Genomic DNA, 23397 nt, shown 5'->3' with positions numbered 1-23397 from the left:
AGTATGCACTGCTGAGCAACCTTCCCCTGAATCCGGTGGTCTTTACTAAAAGTAGACTGACGTGGAGACAAAGGTACCACAGTCCATTTACCAAACACTCTTTAGGCGCCACTTACTCTGGCATGTTGGGAAGACACAGAGGAGACAACAGGAAGACACCTGCTCACTGGGAGCTCGCAGGCTGGCAGGGACAGTAAAACAAAGACCAAGTGTGGCGGGTACAAGGCAGGAAAACAAGGACTAGCCAGGCCTCAGCGGAGGGAGCTGCTCCTGCAGTGGGGGTTGTGCACACCCAGCACCTGTCCGTGGGGGGCCTGTCAAGTGCCAGGCATGGTGCCAGGACTGGGGAAACCCCAGGAACAAGCCAGACATGTCCCTGCTCTCACGGAGCTTACAGTCTAGCAAAAAGACAAACTAGGAACCGGGAACTACAATCCAGTGTAAAGGGGGCAGGCTTGGGAGAAGAGAGAGCTTTGGTTATCATACACTTCACTTAGGCAAACACTATGGCATTTGTCTGGGGAAAAAGAGACAAGGGAAAAGGGAAATAACTTTAAATCGTTTGGCCCATTCCGCCTGCCCTCCCCTCACCCAGCAGAGGGCAGGAGGGCCAGTGGCGAGCTCAAGCTCTGCTGCTCCTGTGGCCTCTCAGCCCCCAAGCGCCTCTTCTCACCCGAGTGGGACTATGGCCTGTCAGCGCAGACCTGACACTTCCCCTGGTGCTCAACCACAGACACTGTGCCCTGTGCCACACGGGCAGGAGCAGTGCGCTCACCATGGCACAGACACCGTGCCCTGTGCCACACGGGCAGGAGCAGTGCGCTCACCATGGCACAGACACCGTGCCCTGTGCCACACGGGCAGGAGCAGTGCGCTCACCATGGCACAGACACCGTGCCCTGTGCCACACGGGCAGGAGCAGTGCGCTCACCATGGCACAGACACCGTGCCCTGTGCCACACGGGCAGGAGCAGTGCGCTCACCATGGCACAGACACCGTGCCCTGTGCCACACGGGCAGGAGCAGTGCGCTCACCATGGCACAGACACCGTGCCCTGTGCCACACGGGCAGGAGCAGTGCGCTCACCATGGCACAGACACCGTGCCCTGTGCCACACGGGCAGGAGCAGTGCGCTCACCATGGCACAGACACCGTGCCCTGTGCCACACGGGCAGGAGCAGTGCGCTCACCATGGCACAGACACCGTGCCCTGTGCCACACGGGCAGGAGCAGTGCGCTCATCATGGGCCTCCTGATGCTGGTCCTCGGGGTTTCCAGGAGGACCTGGGGTTACACTCAGTGTTTACCTGGGTATGGTTTTCTACTCTAACCCGGGAGTAAGCCAAGACTTCCATGTGGCAGTCCCGTGGGGCACAGAGCAGGGACCCAGACTCTGGCTCTGGGAGCTGGGATAGCCCTGTGGAGGGGTCGCTAAGTCCTTGAGAAGGCCAGGCAGGAGGGGACAGGGCCAGGGGGTGCCAGTGCGGGAGGATAGCACTGAGCAGAGCCTGGGAGGCTGGGAAGATAACGATGAGCCCAGGGAAGTAGTGAGCAGAGGGCAGGGGAGGGCGGGCCAACAGGCCAGAAACAGTGCCAGAGAAATAGGTCTCGACCAGCCGTGTGAGTATCAGAGGAGTTTGGGATTTATTCCAAGGGCAATGGCGACGCTTTGGAAAAGGTCTTAAGCAGAGAAATAACAGAAAGTTCATCCCGAAGCACATGAAAAGATAGCCAACATCTGTAGTCATCAGGGAAATGCAAATCAAAACCACAAGATACCAATTTATATCAGAAAATAAGTTGCTGTCAAAGATGTAGAAAAACTGGAACCCTTGTATATTGCTGGGGGGAATGAAAAATGATGCAACCACTTGGGAAAACAGCCTGGCAGTTCTCCAAAAGGTTAAAGACAGAGTTGCAATATGACCCAGCAATCCCACTTCTAGGTATATAACCCAAGAGTAACGAAAACATATGTCCACATAAAACTTGTACATAAATGTTCATAGGAGCACTATTCAGAATAGTCTCAAAGCAGAAACAACCCAAATGTCCATTAACAGGTGAATAGATAAAAGTGTGGTACAGCCACAAAATGGAATATTATTCAGCAACAGAAGGAAATAAAGTACTGATACATGCTACAACATGGATGAAACTTGAAAATATGTTTAATGAAAGAAGCCAGTCATGAATCATATAAAGTGTATGATTCCATTTATAGGAAATGTGCAGAATAGGCAAATCCATAGCAACAGAAACAGTGGTTGCTGGGGGGAGGGGGACAGGGAATGAGGAGTGACTGCTAATGTACAAGGTTTCTTTTTAGTGACGCAATGTTCTAAAATTGATTATGACAACGGCTGCACTTCTCTGTGACTATACAGAAAGCCACTGACGTGCACAATACATAAATTATATGTCAATAAACTGCTAACAACAAGAGTTCACCCTGGGTATGGTGCAGAAGAGAGAGGGAGAGATGGGGCAGAGACCAGTGAAGAGCTGCTATGGAGATGGAGCGGGAGACAGTGGTTGAACTTCGGGGAGGGATTCAAGGAATGAACTAGACAAGGCCAGATGAGGAGAGTGTACATCTGTGGAGCCTCTGCAAGTTCCCCTGGGTAGCTGGTACCTCTCCCAAGAGGTAGAGTGGGAAACAGAAATGAGGTATCTAATTATTATCAAGCAGCAAAAATGTATTTAAAATCTTGTACGTATAAAGACGAAGAGAAATCTGAAAAGTGCGTAGTCCTGCTGCCCACGTCCATGAAGTGCTCTGTGTAAAAGCCCACTGAGCTCCTGCCAGGGGACTGTCCTGACTGTCCATTTTCACTCCCAAACTCCAAAGGAAGGGCCTGGGCACTCGGGGCACGCCTAAGATATTGCACAATCGGAGTATCTGAGTACAGGCTGGAGAGCAAGAGAGGTTGAGACCAATAACTTTCAGAAATACACTGAAAATCTTTGAAGATCCTTTTCTGGGTTCTGTGTGTTTGTGAGAATTGCCAAGCTGCTAAAGTGGGCACTTTCCTTGGCTAAGTCAAAGACCCGGTTTTGACTACAAACCACCACTCACCTGAAAGTCTTCCCTGGTCTCTACCGGCGACTGGGAGGACCAAAAGGCCCTGGGACAGATGGGCCTGCACCGCTGCGGGGAAACCCAAAGGAAATCCTAGGAGAGGGCACTTTCTGAAACTACAGAGACCGTGTCAGTTGGGACCCTGGCCACAGAGACTCTGTCCCACCCAGAGACCGGAATGGATGGGGTAAGTCCCCGTCCACAACCTCAGTTGACTCCTTGACCCTTCCCCTGCCTGCAACAGAAACCAGTGCTGGCCAGCTTACTGCAGCCATAACTGGGGCAAAAAGTCAAACACCACTGAGACACACCAACAAAGCCAGAAGCTCTGGTTCCAGCCCATTCATTTGCTAAATGGGGAAACCAAGGCCCAGGTCATGGAACACAGCCAGGGGTTCTCACTCCATCAACTCCCAAGCCCTCAAGAACCTGGCTCAGGGTGCTTCAAAGAGCAAGAGAGCTGAGGAGCCTTAGAAACCTTAGGTCTCAACCGGCAGAGAAGCCTAAACTATCTCTTTCCTAGAATCCTATTAGGAAGGTGAAACGTATCATGGGCCTGTTCTAATCTTTCTAAAGGGAGAGAAAAAAGCAGGTCAAGCAACAAAATACAGACAGTGCAGGCTTTGCTGCAGCCCTTTACTTGATTAACAACAGTGTCTGCACTCGATCAGCTCTCCAGGGAACACTAATGAACTCAGCCACAAGACAGGGAGGAGCTCTAGAATGCAGGGCTGCACCGGGGACTGGGACGCTCCCGGCAGGTGGAGAGTTGTGACATCACAAAAGGGACAAGGCTTCACTAACCCTAACTCCCAGGTGCTGGTGAACTGAAGTGAAACACCCTTTTTAAGCTGCAGAGGAATGCAAACATTAAGTACTTCAAAATAAAAATCAGACAGGAAAACAAACTAATCTACTGCCCTTTAGTTAAAATAATCAAACTAAAACTAGAAATAAATGAACAAAATTTCTATAACTATGTCATTTGCCAGTTTGGAAGATGTCTCCAGGTGTCAGAAAAAAGGTCAATGCGTTTCTTCTCAAGGGATAATGAACAACAGAACCCCATCTCAGACGGGTGGATGTTTTCCTACAGTGGCCCAAGGCAAGCTGAACTCTATGTACAACAGACAATACAATTAGGATATTTAAAAATAATGAGACTCCTCTCTTTGCCTTCTTCCAAAGTATATAATATATATTTAACAGCACATTAGACACCACTTGAGCTTCCCTGGTAGCCAACAGGAAGTATTTTCACATATAAAAATTAAAAATTTAAACCTTAAATCATTAATATTTTTTAAACATAATACAGACTTAGAAATTGTTCAACATTACCCCATGACCCCACCCCTAGCACAAAAAAATCCATCCCAAATCCAGAAGTCACAGTTTTTTGTTCCTAAAAATCCCCCAGTACTGAACTTGATCTTCACGGCAAGCCGAGTGCTAACAAGAGGTCCCTAACAGGTATCTCCAGGAGGAACGGAAGCACGACCGACGCTGTGTCTGTGATCTACCTGGGCAGCACTGGTGCACCTCTGAGGTCAGGTCCATGGGATTCGGCCCCCACACTAGGGTCCTGGAAGAGTGAGCTGGCAGCTTCCCTCATCTTCCCCCTCGAAGGCTGTCCAATAAGCACCTGGGAATTGACTTTTCTTGGGAAAAGGGTGCTGGTAACAGCTGTCAGGGCCAAGGCAATAGTGAGAAGTTCAGTTCTCTGCTCTTTGGATGAACTGTGTAAAACATTTTTTTTTTTAAGAGACACAATGTTAAAAATATTAAGAAAAACATCTACAAAATCTGGAGGGCTGCCTTTTTCTCAAAGGGTAAAGCTTGTGGAGTGGTAGGAAAAAAATCGAGGGCCCAGAACTATAACTGCAGCAAAAGATCGACAGGTGCCCTTCAAACACGTCACATTCTTAAGAGCTCTTGCTAAAGCAGCAAGAGCTGAGGGTGACTCTGTGAGTAAAGCGGGAGGGGCACCAACTCCTGCAGGGGAGGTTCCTACTGTGCACCCACCCTGCGCAAGAATGTCAGGCTTTAGGGCAGCTGCCATCGGCCCCAAGGGCATCAGGACTCTGCCTCTGAACCAGAGCTGCTTTCCCGACTAACTTCAATCTGGAGAGATGGTAAGTTATCTAACCGGCTCTTCTTTTGGCGAGACTGTTCTTTCTCCTTAATCAGAGCCCCCCATGCCCTTTGCAGCTCGGAGTCATCTTCCTCAGTGCCAGGGGCCCTACGATCCACTTTCTTCGTGTTCTTTTCTTTGGTCTTGGATGCAGATCCTAAGCGAGTCCATAAACTACCTGTTTGAATGAGAAGGCATTTTAGTTTTGGTAGTCAATGCTGAGGAAGCAGGGGTACTGCCAACACCTGATGAGCAGGGAACAGTGGTGGTGGGGGTGAGGGAGGAGGGTCTGTGGCACCTGCAACCACTGTGCAGCCTTGCACAGGTAATCTCATCTCCCTGGCTGCATCCCCTGCCTGCAAACTGAGGGATCTGGACCCAAGGGGAGATTCTCACAGCCAGGGAACATGGCCTCCATGCTAAGCATTTTAGAATCACCGGGGAGTCTGTGCTACACCTGCCCCCTCCCTGGTGAAACGCACCACCCTGTGCACAGCTGCATTCTGCCAGGAGTGGGCCATCCCCAGATCATCCCAGCTATAACGCTCTACAAACTGATGAGCCTGCAACACTGCAAATTAATTTTAGAGATTCTGCCCGCCCTCCATTATATTTTAAAAATATACTTTGTCAATATCTAATAATAGAGAAATATGTGTTTAGAATTTCATAGTATAGCCACACTATAAGGCAATTAAGTTTTATTTATAAAGAATTTAACCCGCACTAGCTGGTTTAGCTCAGCGGATAGTGCGTCGGCCTGCGGACTGAAGGGTCCCAGGTTCAATTTCGGTCAAGGGCATGTACCTGGGTTGCGGGCACATCCCCAGTAGGAAGCGTGCAAGAGGCAGCTGAATCGATGTTTCTAACTCTCTATCCCTCTCCCTTCCTCTCTGTAAAAAAATCAATAAAATATATTAAAAAAAAATAAATTTAACCATGTAGAAAAGTGACTATGGTAAAACACTATATGAAAAGGTAGGATATGTATATGGACAAAGACTGGAATGGCATACATGAAACTAAAAAGTATTTGTGCTAAACTGAAAGAACCAGGGATGGGTCTTTATCTATTTACTAAAATTTCCATATTACTACCATTATTATTGTTGTTGTTGTTATTACAACTATTATGAAAGAGAAAAAATATTTTTGGCACCTGCTATTTACTGCCTCTACTAACAAAGTATTTCGATGCTTTACCCATTGTCCTTGCTCTTCTTACCCAATTGCCATCCCCATCAGTTTTAAGTGTTACCAACCTGATTTCTTCTCCCGAGTATCAGAATAGAGGCCTTTAGTGTCTTGCCTGGGGACACCTAGCCTACTATGAACATCAGAAAAGGGCTCTCTCCGAACGACGGGGTTACAAGCCTTTTCTGGAGAATGTGGTCTTTTTCCTAACCGCTGGCGTATATCTAGGAAAGAAAAGTACTACTGTTACCAAGTGTGTGTGCTTTGCTATCTGTACTGTCAACCTGGGATCCTTACAGGACCTGGTCCAGATCTCCCCGAGTGAGGACAAAGGGCCAACACACTCAAGCTTCTCAACATCTTCTCTCCAAGCCAGTGATTTTCAGCCTTTTGCATCTCATGGCACACATAAACTAATTACTAAAGTTCTGTGGCAGACCAAAAAAAGGTATAATTTTGATTCATCCACATGGGACAACATGTTGGCTGTTGTCATTCTTTTATTTGACAATCTAAGAGAAAAGAGGTCAGTGCCCAAATCATCAGGACCAGTTGAAAATCGATACTGTATGTAATCTAGATTTCCTTAGGAAAAATCAGATGTAAGGGTTCTCTGCTGACTGCTCCAGAAAGGAATTTCTGTGGCAGAATCAACTGTCTTTTTTTTTCTTTTTAAGTAGAACCAAGCAGACCAAATGATTTACAAACATTTTAGTTAACAAGCAATATTGCAAAAGCCGAGGGCAGAAGCCACAATCTTTGAACATATAAGTTCTCAATAAACTTATTACACTTAACAATAAATGTAATGAGAGTGGTGAAAAGCAAAGGATTAAGGGAAGATGTCCCAAATCAAATTTGTTCTTCCTCTATACCCCCTCCCACCCCCAAAATCTGCCTTTCCTCCTGAGTTCCTTCTAACAGTAACACCATAACAGCAACAACAAAACCACCTTTATTAGCAATGGGCTCTTCCGCGCCTTGCTTATTCTCGGAGAACAGCACCCCATCATCCCCGTCCCACTGACCTGGGTCCCTTGGCTTCTCTCCCTTTCCTCCCTCGCATCCCAGTGCTGAGTCTTCTTCCTTCACGTGTGACATTCTCGTCCACTGTCTCTGTGGTCCCTGACCTAGTTCAGGCCTTTGTTATTTACTTAACTCTATACCCGACCTCACTCTGCTTCTAAGTTATCTTTCTAAAATAGATATAAAATCAGTTACTTCCTCAAAAAACTATATTTGCCAGCTGAGATCCTATTCTCTCCCCACATTCTCTCAGAAGCTTCCACAATTCTGCCAGGAGATCCAGCTCCCTCTCTGCTCCCACAGTCCACTGCTCACAGGACTATCAAAGCGCTTCCTCCACTCTGCTTTCGGGGGAATGATCTGAATGTGCACTCGTGTTTCTCCATCAAAGTTCTAGGATGATTCTGCATCCCCTCTGAAGACTTCGAACACTCCCAGCATCTAGCCCAGGGCCTGGCACACAGTAGGCATGGCCGAGCATCCGCTACACGCCTGTCTAGTCCAAATCCTTAACCATTTCTACAACAATTTCTATTACCCTGACATATAAAAAATACCAATGATTGCCCAGCCGCCATGGTTCAGTGGTTGAGTGTCAACCTATAAACCAGGAGAACACGGTTCGATTTCCAGACAGGGCATATGCCCAGGTTGTGGGCTTGATCCCCAGTATGAGGCTTGCAGGAGGCAGACGATCAGATTCTCTCTCAACATTGATGATTCTGTCTCTCTCCCCCTCTCCCTTCCTCTCTGAAGTCAATAAAAATATATTTTAAAAAACACCACTGACATACATAGTAAAATAATCGTTAGGTTCAAAAATACTGAAAGCTAGTATTAAAAAGTCGGATTTTTCATGTCCTAAAAGCCAATGCCTAAGCCAAAATTTAGAAGTAATGAACCAGAACAACTAAATCCGTCCACAAATGACACCATTTAATCTAAAAACCTATCCCTGCCCGTCTGCCTTCCGGAGCTCAGAACGAAGCCCAGAACCAGAGCTGACCACCAGTACCTGATGCAGTGCTGCTGCCTGACGGCCGTGGGCGTGTGTGCTGACGTTTCTCATCTAATAAATGTCGGACGTCTGCAAATTTCTCAGGTGGCAATTTGTTACCGATTCGGTTTTTGATATTGCTTGTTGATATAGTATCTGACCTCATGGAGTTCCTTGAAAAAAAAAAAAAAAAAAGACACAGCTAACCACTTCAACTATGGGACAAAGCCCACCCAACAATCTCACATACTTCTCTGGAAACAATTAAAATCCAATCTAATCTAACATTCACTTACAAAGACTACACACTGATAACTATTTATTTACAAAAATCACGATCAGCCTGATGTAAAGAGACCAGCCAGGTGAGCAGGTGCCAAGGTTCCCACACCTGACAGCTGCAGCCATCACGAGCATGTAACTGTGAGTCTCCTGGGATGAACACTGGGAGGCCTCTGCTCCCCCAGGCTGTAGACAAGGTACAACAGAGTCTGCAATCCCTTTCTTTAGGGCTGACTTCTCCATCAAAGACATCTGCTACCATGCTAGGAACCAGCACGATTTTGGAAGCATTTGTCTTTACAAAGTTCTGTGAAAACTAAAAATAAAGATGTGAACTAAGCCATACAAACCAGCTTGAATGGTACCTTCCTTTCCCCAAATACACCACCAAGAACAGTTAGGGAGAGCACCCCTAGATTCCAACCCTTTGAGTTGTGCATATGCTGTCTGCCCTCAGGAATATGCTCAGCCTCATCCCCACTAGTCATCAAAGAAAAGCACATTAAAATAACTGTCTTTGTCCTGTTGGTTGCTCAGTGGTTAGAGTGTCAGCCTATGGACCAAAGGATCCCGGGTTCAATTCCCGGTCAAGGGCACGTACCTTGGTTGCAAGTTCACCAACCCAGGCAGGGGCTCGTAAGGGAGCCACCAATCGATGTGTGTCTCTCATGTTGATGTTTCTCTCCCACTCCCTCTCCCTCCTCTCCTCTACTCTCTCCCTTCCACTCTCTAGCAATCTATGGAAAAAAATATCCTCGGTGAGGATTAAAAGAAAACAACTATTTTTTTGGTCCATAAAATTAGCAAAATTTAGAAAGTTATAATACCTAACATTGATGAGTATGTAGGTAACACGTGAAAATGTGAGTGAATAAAACCTTTCTGGAATGAAATTTCACATACAACATATATTTTTTGTGCAATAATTGTAATTTAAGTAATTTATTTATTAGTGAGATAGTAAGAAAATAGAAACCTAAGTGTCCATCAATAAGAGATTGGGTTAAATAAACCATGATACTTTCAAACAATGGATTACATACAGCTGAAAAAACAGTGGATCTCTATAACATATTAAATGGAAAAAACATACTGCAAAACAATATAGCGTAACTTCACTTTTGTACAACTATGTCTATAATTTCTCCATGTGTTATGTGTATGCATGAAACTAGCGGGAAGGTTATTCACCCAGCTGCTAACAGTCCTTGTCTCAGGAGAGGATGACTATACAGGTGATTTTCACCTTTTATACTGTCTATAACAAGGATCTCTTCTTCTTTTTTTTTAATAATACATTTTATTGATTTTTTTACAGAGAGGAAGGGAGAGGAATAGAGTCAGAAACATCGATGAGAGAGAAACATCGATCAGCTGCCTCCTGCACACTCCCTACTGGGTATGTAACCACAACCAAGGTATATGCCCTTGGCCAGAATCGAACCCGGGACCCTTGAGTCCGCAGGCCGACGCTCTATCCACTGAGCCAAACTGGCCAGGGCACAAGGATCTCTTCTTGTATATTTTGAGGAAAAATCAAACACTTTTATTCAAACTCTACAAAGGACTAAAATTAGAACAGATAAAGTGATTATAAAACTAAGAGGAATTAAAATGAAGTTAGTAATTAGTATTTAAAACCAAATTAAAAGCTAGCACTGACAGAAAGGAGAAATAATCTTACCTAATATTTTTCAACTGAGATTCCACTTCATCAGCATACATAGTCATTTTCATGCTTTTCTTTGGTGAAGGAGTGGAAATCATTTTCAGTTCTAGATCATAGTCCATTTCATCGGAGTCTGAGCTGCTGGCACTGGACCTCCTGGATGAGCTCCGCTCCCGGGTCTGCTTGAGAGCTGGGAGCTCCTCATGGTACTCTACTACCACCCTGTCGTCAGCATCCATGTCCTGGTCCTCCTCCTCCTCCTCCTCCTCTTCTTCAATGGGTTCCTCAGGAACATTCACTAGTCCTAAGGAATTTAACCAAAAAACATTAGGAAAAGCAATGACAAGTCTAAATTTCTATTTACTTCACTGACTTCTTTAAAGAAAGGGTTCCCATGCCCAAGACTTAATTGCCGCATTATCTGTAACAGAGCCAATCTGGTGCCATTCTGGTACCTACAACAGAAGAACGGCTAGGTCAAGTATGATCTAGCAGCCCATGGATTATGAAATTATCTCAAATACAGTCAACTGCCATTATTCACAGATTCTACATTTTTGATTTTGCCTAATTTATTTCTGGCTCCAGAATCAACGCTCACAGTGCTTTCATGGTCATTAGCGGACACGTGCAGAGTGGCAAAATAAGAGTCGCCACACATGCACCTTCCCAGCAGAGGTCAAACGAGGCAGTGCTTTCTTCTTGCTCACCGCACACTGTACATGAGTGTCCTTTCTGCAGCCTAGTGAGTGCCATGTCTCTCAGTTATGTGGTGTTTGTTGGTGATTTCACTATGGAGTAATGCCAAAACTGTCCAGTGTTCCTAAATGTAAGGAGGATGTAATGTGCCTTAAGAGGAAAATATGTGTATTGTATCAGCTTTGTTCAGGCAGGAGTTATAGTGCTGTTGACTGTGAATTCATGCTGATGACTGTATTAAATGTATGTATTAAAATAAAGTGCCTTTAAACAGAAAGACAAGGTTATATATTGATCAGCTGACAAAATGGTATGACCAGATTCTCAAAGGTTCAGTATTAGCCCTGACTGGTTTGGCTCAGTGGATAGAGCATCGGCCTGCAAACTAAAAGGTTCAGTATTTGCTCCTTCAAGGGTCACAGTGACTTTATAAACCATAATCACCAGAAGTAATGTAACTTTAAAGTTCATGAAAAAGCACATATAAGTAGTGGAAGAAGCTGAATATAGAATATATATATGTTCACAAAAATTATAATATTATGAAACGAAATAGGAAAAATGTAAAATGAAAGTCAGTATATTATAGTGCTAGAATTAAGGGCAATTCTCTTTTTAATGTCTTTAATAAAAGATTACATGATCAAAATATCTTAAATATCTTAATGTAACTGAAATTGGAAAAATGTAACTGCATAAAGTGCAAATTTTACATATAATTTTCTATATATACATTAAATAAAAATGTACAGATGTCACCTCTCCCTGTCCTTGTTACAATGATAAATGTGTATGCATGTTATTCCATGTTTGTATGTTGACTTAGTTCTAGTTCTACCAAGCATGTGGAAGATCCCACAACTTAGGTTCAAAATAAAAAACAAATCTTTATAAAACATAATGAAAATGATTCTTTTACAATAAGCAAAGAAAGAAAAAAAGAAAGATGAGAAGAAAGAAAAAAAAATACCAAGTCATGATATCCTATTTTTCTGGAGACATTCATGTGCACAAGCCAATATGCATAAAACACTAGATATAGCAGCTTATTTTCATTTTCAGATAAAAGAACAATAAAATCAGCTCATCTGATAACATTTTTTTTAAAAAAAATTTTCATGCAGTTTTTGACATAAACAGAAAAAATTAGATTCCTAAGAATAGTTTTATTTTCATTTTCCCTATGTCACATTTGGGCTTTTTTATTAGAACAGCTTTTATAAAACCATTTGACCTCTTTGTACGGGCAATTTAAAATTAACTCTGACTTGACTTACTTTCCTATATGTTGGCAGAGGGTGAGGGCAAGGAAGAGAGGATGATAAAGTTTGGAACCTTAAAAGACTGTATTAAGAATAAAAATATGATTTCGGGAGCCAAACATGTGTCTACCCAAGAGCTGAGCAGGCAACTACCGGAATGTCGATGTTTATAGGACGTCAAGCCAACATCATCCCCAATCATGGCTCTCTTCTTGATCACATCCCGCTGAATGCGACGGGAATGATATCTTCGCTTCCTGCAACATTGCCAAAATAAGCACATAATCAAAGACCAACAGAAAGGACCATGAAACCCACTGGTTAATTTCAACTACACAGTGACAAGTATCAGGTACATCTAAAATGAAACTGAAACCCAGTACAGTGGGGCCTTGACTTACGAGTTTAATTCGTTCCGTGACGGAGCTCGTAACTCAAATTACTCGTATGTCAAATCATTAAAGTGAACGAGTGAGACACGTGATGCTGGGCTGATGTTGTGGCGTTCACTGTGACGTTCGCTGCGCCAACTAGCAGTGGGGTATCTGAAGCTGGCTTGTAACTCGAATTTTAGCTCGCAACTCAAAGCAAAAAATCGGCCGAGAGACGGCTCGTATCTCAAAAAACTCTTTAGTCGGGACACTCATAAGTCAAGGCCCCACTGTATTCTCACACCTTGTACCACTGTTAAGAATCTTGCACTCTTCCCTCTTGTCTTCCTTCGAGCCCACACATGTTGACATTCCACTGCAGAACACCAACTACAGGATTAAGAAAGATTAACTATTGTGTTTTATACTTTTGGACTCACCAAGAATTACTAAGAATTCCTTTCATGCCTCCGTAATTTGGATTCCCATATTTCATGTAATACTGACTTCTTCTGGCTGCTCCAAGTTCTTTTTTGTCATCTAAAAATTAATTACAACAGTTACCTAGGATTTCCTGTGGGTGTGAAAACAATGTGCAATAGTTAAAAATAAGTAAATAAGAAAGACCGTTTTTGCATAGCTGGAGTCAGGTCAGCACAGTCAGCCAACAGAAGGGAAAGATGCACTGCAAACATTCCCTCTCTGTGTGCCCACTAAGGCATTGTGTGTGTGTGGGGGGGGGGGGGGGGGGGAGGAGCATGAGGGAGAAGCAAAGCAGAGATGAATGAGGTGAAGCAGCTGTCAAGGAGGAAATACTTCATAGAGGAAATACCCCGATAAAACCCCAACAATACAAGACATAAGGTTCTAAGAAGCATGACAGCCCTAACCGGTTTGGCTCAGTGGATAGAGCGTCGGCCTGCGGACTGAAGGGTCCCAGGTTCGATATCGGTCAAGGGCACGTACCTTGGTTGTGGGCACATCCCCTGTAGGGGGTGTGCAGGAGGCAGCTGATGGATGTTTCTCTCTCACTGATGTTTCTAACTCTCTATCCCTCTCCCTTCCTCTCTGTAAAAAATCAATAAATTAAAAAAAAAAAAAAAAGCATGACAGAGCTTCAACCGTTATAAGTGCTCAGGCTCAAATGGGCTTTTGAGGTGGCATTTTCACTGCCCCCTGAAAGGTAATATTCATTCCTTTTTAAAAAAAAATATATATATATATATATATATTATTGATTTCAGAGAGGAAAAGAGAGGGACCGAGACAGAAACATCAGTGATGAGAGAGAATCATTGATTGGCTGCCTCCTGCATGCCCCACACTGGGGATCAAGCCTGCAACCCGGGCATATGACCAGAATCGAACCCGGGACCCGTCAGTCTGCAGGCCAACACTCTATTCACTGAGCCAAATCAGCTAGGACTAATATTCATTTCTGAATGATAATACACCAATAACACAGAATCGGGATTAAAGAAGCAGACTATACGTAATTCCACATATTTGATAAACTATTTTTTCCAGTTTATCGTGATTTCCTCAAAATGGCTTAAAGTACCATACATATATCTAGAATGTTCTCAACCACTCAAATCAGTAAATGCAGAGAAGATCCCTTTTTCAGGTTAAAAGGTCCATTAACAGGAAAGAAAGGTGGTCAGTGCTCACACGTACATATAAAGGACTCGGACAGCCCTTTGGGCACGCACTGACTGCCAAGGACCAGCCCCATGTGAATGCATCAGTGCTGGGTAAACTCAGTCACACAGATTAGTATGCGTCCCTACAAAACACAGGCCCGAGGAGAAACAGCTGGTTCCAGATCAGAGGCAGGGAAAGTACAAGTTGGGTCTGGAAAAACAAGATGTTTTAGTGTGTCATAAAGAAAGTGGTCCAAGAATCATGGGGACATGTCAAAAGCACACAGCTGGAAGCGGCTCTACTGGCCAAATCCAAGACAATTCGTGAATCAAGATAATGATAACAATGGATGATAGCCCAATGAATAAAATAAAACTCCATGAGTCTAAACTGATATAAATAAGTAAATAAATAAATGGGTAAAAGGGAAAGCTCTTCCTTATAGCAGACTGCCAACTAATAAACGATGGAGTTAGTAAGTCAATGGATGTGAAAGCTACTGCATGAAAGCTTGATGAGCAATAGGCTACTTACATAATCTCAAAGTATCTTTCCACAAATTTAAAATCACAAATGGAAAAATAGAAACTTGACAGTTTAGAGAAACCTGGTGATCATTACCTTAACCAAGTGATAAAAGGTACCATCCCTGGGTATGGGACAAGCTATCATGTGCCTCCTGATATGAGGCACTGAAAACAACACAATATCACTTCTGTGGTATTCTTGCCTAAAATGCACAACCTTAATCAGAAAGAGGCACGAGACAAGACCAAACCAAAGGGTTGTCTATAAAATAATGAGCCTATCTCTTTAAGAAATGATTCAGTCAAGGAAAACAAAGCAGAGGAGCAGGTCCAGATCCAGGGAGACTGAGGAGACACGGAGTACTTCAACACGGTCTGGAGTGGACCCCAGGTTGGGGGGGGAGGGGGGGTTGTAAAAGGAAAGTCCAAATTTATCTGACAATGATCATCGTCGTCATCATCAAAAACTGCTACACACAGCATTCACTGTGTGTCAGGCAGTTTAATATACAGAATGGGGAATTCTTGGAACAACTAATGAAATCTGAATGTGGATTATGGATTATTATGTATTAATGCTAAATCTCTCGATTTTGATAAGTGTGCTCTGTGTAAGACAAAGTCCTCATTCTTCTGGAATACATATTGAAGTATTCAAAAGTGAAGGGTCATTTCTAATTAACTGTCAAACAATTAAAAAGAAACCGTGTGGGGGTTTAATGTGCACCGAAAATCATTTGTGTATAAAAAGCCTTACAAATTATTACAGACTTGACCTAATTCCTTAGGGAATTAGACCTGAAGGGCACCATGAACAATGTCCACCAGGCTATTACTGTGATAAATAAAAATATACAATTTAAAAGGTTTTCATAGTTCAGATGATAAATTGGCTGAAAAGCACATGGCCAAACCAGTTTTAACAGAAAATAACTTACTTTAGCCAGAAATCACAAAAGAATACAAAGTCTGAAATTCCAACTCGGGCAGCAAGCCATCATTTCATAAGCACAAAATATTACAGTTTGAGATTACTTGATCTAACCTCTGATTCAAAAGAGAAGGATGTCACTCAATAATCACTTTAATAATAAAAGTCAATAGCAAATACCATACTTACCTTTTGTAGCAAATCTCATGAATAACTTATTTCCTTTAGCAAGTTTATTAGCTGGACGAAGATCGTTTCTTAGCAGAGACTCTTCTTCTACCTGAGATAATGTTTCCAACTTAAGAAAAAAGAGCATTTCAATATAAAAAATTAAAGCCATTTTCACTTTTATTCAGTAGCAAAGTTACCGTTGATTAAGAAAGCATTCTGCCTTTAATAACATTCTCAATATTACAGCACCACTTCTAAGTCAGAGGTCTTCCCTGACCACTTCGTCAAACAATGGTTTCCATCACTCTCTATCCACTTACCCTTAACTCTCCTCATGGCAATTATCACTGCCTGACATTATATTATATACCTGTATATCTGTATTCTCTGTCTTCTCCACTAGAATGTAGGTTCCAAGAGAGCAAACACTTTGCTTGGCTTAAGGCTATATAAGGCATATTTTTATATGAATACACTTTAATTTTTCCAACAGTAGTACATAATCTGTTAGGAAATATGCCATTTCTTGCTTTTTCCTAATTTTACTTATTAGGTAACACTTCAAAGTATTTCTTAACAAAATCATTTTCTCTTATAGAAGTGTGAGTACTATTCTAAGATCTCAAGATGAATCATTCATTACAGTCACACAAACCTAAAAACCAAGGGTCTGGCCCTAACTGGTTTGGCTCAGTGGATAGAGCATCAGCCTGCCGACTGAAAGGTCCCAGGTTCGATTCTAGTCAAGGGCATGTACCTTGGTTGCAGGCACATCCCCAGTAGGGGGTGTGCAGGAGGCAGCTGATGGATGTTTCTCTCCCATCGATGTTTCTAACTCTCTATCCCTCTCCCTTCCTCTCTGTAAAAAATCAATAAAATATATTTTTAAAAAAACAAAAACAAAAAAACCCCAAGGGTATGGTGCACCCTCAGGAAGTCTAATGGTGAGAGCCAGAGTAAGAACACAACTTACTAAGTCTTTAAGCCTTAAATAAAAACATAGCAAGCAGTTTTTTACAGTGAAACCTTATATATATATATATATATATACACACACATACATATATCTTTTCCCTATTACTAACCTCTATATCACTTGAGTTTTCATCTTCAACTTCTCCTTCTTCAGCCTCATCATCTGAACTGTCTTCCTGCTTGTCTAAAATTAAATGTGAGGGACAAGATGAACTTTAACATAACCCCATCTCATATCATTTAAAAGTTCGATTATTTTCTCCATCTATTTATTAATGATCTAAAACATCAAAGCCTATTTCAGAAATAACTAGTGATGAGATACTATGTAACACTTTGCACAGAAACCCAAACCAACTGAGTAAATATAGGACATTCAGCCCAAAAGTCCCTCCTGTGTGTTCAGTTACCTTTTTTGCTTTTCTCAGATGACTTGTCCTCATTGGCATCCCTGCTTCTTATCTTATCCAGGTCTGGCAGAGAGCTCATATTGATAAGGGCTCGTGTGGCTGTCATTTCATCCAGCCAAACCACATTACCTAAAATAAAATGTAAAATAAAACATTATATCACATCCAAATGGTTGTTTCCTAAGAGCAGAAACTGCATCATATTCATTGTTAAACCTCATCTAGGTACAGATTGAGAGCAATAAATATACAAACCAACGAATGAAAAGAATAGGTAGTAGTAGTAAAACTTCTTGGATGAAATTGACCTTGACCTGCATTCCCCAACCGTGTTCCACAAAATAATGATCAAAGATTCCACAAAAAAGTGTTTATATAATAAAACTGCCTGGCACACAGTGCTATGTTTTAGCTCTTGATGAGGATGATGATGATAATTATCAAATAAATGTGGATTGTCCTCTATACCACTGCCCCTCCAGGGAAGCCCTATGCTCTTCCTTATCATCCAGACATGCTTTTAAATGATGTCCACCCACTGATGATGGTACCATCACGGATATATACAATGGAGACATAACAGACACTTGGCTTTGTAGCAACTAACTTAATTTGCTGCATTTATATCTCAGAGTTGAGGTCTAAGAGTCTCACCTTTGTTACTGACACGCCATGTGGCCTTGGGCAATTTCCCTTCTCTTTTCTCAGTTTCTTGGTTTCTGATGCACAATATGAGGTAGCTGAACTGGATAATTCTAAGGGTCCCTCTAACTACAATATCCCTTACCTAGTTTTAATGACTTAGAGCAGTGGTTAGCAAACTAAAACCTGCAGGTCAAATCCGGCCCATCATCTGTCATTTATTTGTTTATATTTGTACCTGATTTATTTAGGTATAATTAATGTAAAATAAACTACACATCCACTGCCTGTTTTTATAAAATAAAGTTCTATAGAAAATAGCCAGGCTCATTCAACTACATACTGCCGATGGCTGGTTTCATGCTATTAGAGCAGAGCTGAATAAATGACAGAGACGATATGATCTGCAAAGCCTAAAACATTTACAGCCCAGCCCTTTATAAAAAAGGTTTGGCAACCCTGATTTGGAAAATGTAAGTTAAGGAAAAAGAAAACAGGAGAAAAATAGTTTACTCTGTCATGTTTCTTCTTATTTCAATGAAAATGTTGAATCAGTATCTTTTAAAGAAAGCAGCCAGAAAAACCAGGCTGCTATACAGGCATAACCTGGTAGGCCAGCAAGCTAGCAGTAAGTGAAGCCAGACTAGAAGTGAGTCAAGACAAGAAGCCAGTAGTGTGGTCACCAGAATCAGAACAGACTTGGAGTGGGGAGGCAAGGTAAAAATTACAGTTGGCTCACAAGTTAAACAGCTCACAGGTTAGTGCAAGCAGGTGAAATTCCAGAAAACACAGTCCAAAGCAAGCAGAGATGAGAAGTCTGGTAAAGTGGCAGGGATTCTGATATAGTTCTAGGTTAGAGACACTGAGGCAGAGCCAGCCCCTGGATAATCCATTGTATGGCAAGTTGCAATGACAAAGTCTAAAGCCCTGAAAACACAGCCCTCAGCTCAAGTCTACAGAGCAGGTTCCACCCCTTTGTTGGGAAATCGTGGGAGTTAAAGAGGCCTTAATCGTGTACACTGGGTTCAGATGCCAGCAACCAATTTATAAGCCCTGGTCACCACTCTGAGCTGACTTAGAATGCTCACGGGGTATAATTTGGTAGACTGGTTAATGTATCTGGTTCTCATCAACGGGGATTTTTTTTCTCTTCTACGCTAAGGGCAGAAGTTAGGCACAGACAAGTAGTCTAGGCCATAATCATTCACCATCTGAGGTGGCAAGAACAATTTCAAAATCATAAGCAAAAACATATTCAACAGAAAACTTGGTATACTTACAGGAGGTATCATCCAACCATTCAATGTGAGCTGGAGGATATTCTTTAAAATAGGAAAAGATATCCTGGGTACTCATCTCATCTACTCCGCAAATGTAGATTGTCTCCAGTCTCACTTTGGGGATTGCTAAAAACACAGGACACAGAAAAGATGATAGAATTTTCCCACCCACTATTGCACATTCCACCCTATTACACAGTTCAGGTAACATGTGTTTAGAAAACAAATATGCTGAAAGAGATGACATTTATTTTAAAAGAAAATGATAGATGACAGCAAGGTACACTATTGTGCTTTTTTATCACAGACCAAACAGCATTAAATCAATTATTTAATTCAGAACAGGCTTTTGGCTGAAAAAGATTAAACAATTAATGTTGATAAAATACACAATACCTCTCCCCAAATTAACCTGCAATAATTAAAAGCAATACCAAATTCAATAGGCTTTTTCATTAAACTAGGCAAGCTGATTTTAAAATTTATATATATAAAAAAGCCTAAGCAACCAGCAGACCGGCCGACCATCCAGTCGCTATGACACGTACTGACCACCAGGGGGCAGACGCTCAACGCAGGAGCTGCCAAGCTGTAGTGACTTGGCAGCAGAGGTTCTCAAATGACACACCCCGAAACCAGAGAGGAGGGAGCCCAATTCCTCACGGCACTGCACGATTTCACCTTCAGGCGTGGGTTATGTTGTTGCTGGGTCACTGTCGGGCCTGAACACTTGCGTTTGTGTTCCACACCCTGTACGACAGCAACTTTGCAGAGTGCCCTCTCACACTCCGGGACCCCTCGGGGGATGTCAGAGCAGGTTTTGGCCATCCCTGCAGGCCAGGCCAGGGGACCCCACCTGCCAGAGGGACCCTGCTCACTCCTCAGACACCAGGGAGGGACCACGAGAGGTTGGCTCCAGGGCGTGTCCAGCCCATCTCACCCAGTCCCGCCCTGCCAGCCACCTTCTAATTAATTTCCTTTCAATGTGCACGAATCCGTGCACAGGGTCACCAGTTTTTAAATATTTATCAAAGAAAAATATGAAACAGTTCAGCCATTTCTGAAAAAGAAGAGATGCTGCCCCTGGATATAAAGCAAAAAGGAAAGTAGAGTAAGGACATCCTACAAATACTGAGAAAATGACAGCTTAAAATAAAAACAGGCAAAGAACATGAGTAGACAATTCACACAACAGGAAATACAATAAATATATGAAAAGATGGCTGGCCTCACAATCAGAAACACACATACAAAAACAAGATGCCACTTTTCAATTACTAGAATTTTTTTTAATTTATGTATTTTACTATCAATTGTTGGTAGTGTGGAGAAAAGAGCCCCTCCCTCTGCTGGTGGGATTGTGGAGTGGCACAGCCACTCTGAAGGACAAACTGGAAGTGTCTATTATAAATGTAATTTAGCACGTGCCCTTTAGGCAGTTACTCCTCATGTGGGTTCACACAGCAGCTCACACAAAGATGGTTGTTTTGTCATTTTGAAGAGTAAAAGGTTTAAGGGGAGCCCATGTAGGTGCGTCCAGACTACCTGGTAAATCAAGTGATAGTTTCCTGCCACCCAGATAATGAAGATGGAGATGCCATTAAGACCTATGACTCTCAGGAAATCCTTATTAGTGACTAGAGGTGCAACAGTGAACAAAGGCCCAAATGAGACAGGTGTTCACAATGGACATCCAGGTGGGGATGAAGGAGTCAGACCAGGAGCCTTTTCAGTTCCTGGAGCTACAAGCCATGAGTGTGGATGAAAAAGGTCCCATGGGAAGTAGGGAGGGAACAAACAACAGGGAGAGCTCCTGGAGACGGCAGAGAAAACGGACCAGGGAAAATACCTGTGGAAGACTTGTTGACCTGATAACAGGGTTTAATCATAAATAAGACAAGCAATAAATAAATAAATACCAAAAGAACCGACAAAAATAAATACAAAGAGCATCACAGCACTGTTCTAACATTATAATGCTTTTATTAAAAAAAAAAAATCAACAACACAACCCTGCAGAAATAGCTTAAAAACAAACGATGGTAAGGAATAAAACTTCTGGCCTCAGACTGTCTTTATTTAAATTTTTTTTAAATTGATATTTTGAGAGAGAGGAAGGGAGAGGAAGAGAGAGAGAGAAACATCAATGATGAGAGAGAATCGTTGATCGGCTGCCTCCTACATGCCCCCCCACTAGGGATCGAGCCTGCAACCGGGCATGTGCCCTGACTGGGAATCGAACTGTGACCTCCTGGTTCATAGGGTGACGCTCAACCACTGAGCCACGCTGGCTGGGCTTTATTTTAATGTACAGAGGATGGTATACACATCTAGAAATGGGCAATGAGCAGTCCTGTTCAAAAGAAGAAGGTATAGATACAAAAGCCATTATCACTACAAAGACAAAGGTTTCAATGAGCTGGAAGAAAAGTTCATTCTCAAAAGAGAACCAAACCGACTGTGGCAAGACCCACTAGAGATGGAAACCTTGTTAAGCTCAAAATTTGATGGAAGATTGCCAAAGGAGAATGCTCAATGCTTCCTCACCTTGCTGACAATGTCGCTGCTTAAAATAAAACAAAGCAGGAGCCTACATTTGTGCCCAATCAATGAGGAAGGGCTGACTGCTGAGATGGCAGTGAACAGATGGATGAGGGAATGAGAACTGGCCATTTACTGAGTGCTGACTACCCGCAAGGTGGTGAGGGCAGCATCCTGCTTTTTTTAACGGGAAAGAAAACAATGGAAGACAGGGAATAGTAAAGTAGACTTCTGAAAATCCAGAGAAAAAGAATCCAATCCCATGGCCTCACACTGGAATGTTGAAAAAATTTATAAGACATTAAATATAGTTACTCAGATATGAGAGGTGATTCCCAGGAAAGAGAAGGCAGCAAAGTTTGGGTGAGAACAATCTGCCAAACAGCACATATGGGAGACAGACAACGGGTAAATTACTAAAGACAAAGGTGGAAGAATAAATGCAAGAATCTGAAAGCCTAGCATCAGGCTATACAATGACATGGAAATGCAAATGGTAGATTGTCAAGTGAAAAGGAAAAACAAAAGTAAAATCTGCATGCAGAAAAGATTAGAAGGAAATACACAAAATGTTGACAATGACTGGGTTTGGTGATAGATTGTGGGCAACTTTTCTTCTTACTCTCCTTTCCAAGTTTTCTTTGGTGAACATGAGTTGTTTGTGAAACATCTCATGAAGAAAAGGGTACAGTTCAGAGTATATAAGCTCATCAAAAATGCTGATGGCTTTTTTTTTCGTACACCAAAAAGTTACAGGTTTGATCCCCAGTCAGGGCACATACCTACGCTGTAGGTTTGCAGGGTTGCTTCCCAGTTGGGGCACATACAAGAGGCAGCTGATCGATGTGGTATCTCTCTCTCTTTCTCTCCCCGACCCCTTCCTCTCTCTCTAAAATCATTAAAACATATCCCCAGGTGAAAATTAAATATATATATTAAATATATGTAAATATAATATATATATAAATTAAATACATATATATTTTAATTTAAATTGTCATTCTCTGGAATTTTTAAAAAGTAGCTGATCAAACAATCTACAATCCCTTAAGAAACCAAGTCTCGCCCTAGCCGGTTTGAATCAGTGGACAGAGTGTCGGCCTGTGGACTGAAGGGATGCAGGTTCGATTCTGGTCAAGGACATGTGCCTTGGTTGCAGGCTCGATCCCTGTCCCTGGTCAGGGTGTGTACGGGAGGCAACCAATCGATGTGTGTCTCTCATAACGATGTTTCTATCTGTCTCTCCCCCTGCCTTTCACTCTCACTAAAAAAATCACTAGAAAATATCCTCGGGTGAAGAGTTACAAAGCAAACAAAAAATGAAACCAAGTCTCTCCCATTGGAAATGACGGGAGTTCTCTAAGAAGCAAGCCACACAAACCTCTTTTCTTTTTTGGCAGCATTACCCCACACCAAGAAATTCAAGTTCTATCTCGAGACCATTAAGGCATGTAATCTAGTTCCTCATGACAATGAAATGAAATGTGGACCTGATAATAAACTAAGGCTTACAATTCATGGATCTATGTTTCATGGCATGATATGGGATTATCCTGATC

At 42.6% G+C, this 23397-nt stretch overlaps 1 protein-coding gene across 5 annotated transcripts in view; it reads right to left on the bottom strand.

Moving 5' to 3' along the window:
• Window positions 1-1622: 1622 nt before the first annotated feature.
• Window positions 1623-23397, bottom strand: part of NCBP3 (nuclear cap binding subunit 3) — a 30791-nt gene continuing 9016 nt past the window's right edge. For 2 of the 5 annotated variants that reach the window (XM_059669049.1, XM_059669053.1), the window contains 11 exons: window positions 19298-19423; window positions 17376-17504; window positions 17076-17149; window positions 16009-16117; window positions 13158-13257; window positions 12500-12603; window positions 10401-10689; window positions 8453-8607; window positions 6480-6635; window positions 5233-5395; window positions 2151-4822 (listed from right to left, as the gene is read on the bottom strand). In XM_059669049.1, coding sequence (XP_059525032.1) covers window positions 4603-4822; window positions 5233-5395; window positions 6480-6635; window positions 8453-8607; window positions 10401-10689; window positions 12500-12603; window positions 13158-13257; window positions 16009-16117; window positions 17076-17149; window positions 17376-17504; window positions 19298-19423 — 1625 coding nt within the window. In that variant the 3' untranslated portion in view covers window positions 2151-4602. Of the gene's footprint in view, window positions 4823-5232; window positions 5396-6479; window positions 6636-8452; window positions 8608-10400; window positions 10690-12499; window positions 12604-13157; window positions 13258-16008; window positions 16118-17075; window positions 17150-17375; window positions 17505-19297; window positions 19424-23397 lie in introns of all 5 variants that reach the window. The other 3 variants (XM_059669050.1, XM_059669051.1, XM_059669052.1) reach the window with 3 other exon arrangements.

The sequence above is a fragment of the Myotis daubentonii genome, chromosome 16 (genome assembly GCF_963259705.1).
Source record: "Myotis daubentonii chromosome 16, mMyoDau2.1, whole genome shotgun sequence".
In the NCBI taxonomy this organism is placed as follows: domain Eukaryota; kingdom Metazoa; phylum Chordata; class Mammalia; order Chiroptera; family Vespertilionidae; genus Myotis; species Myotis daubentonii.
This window is presented reverse-complemented; position numbering and strand designations above follow the sequence as displayed.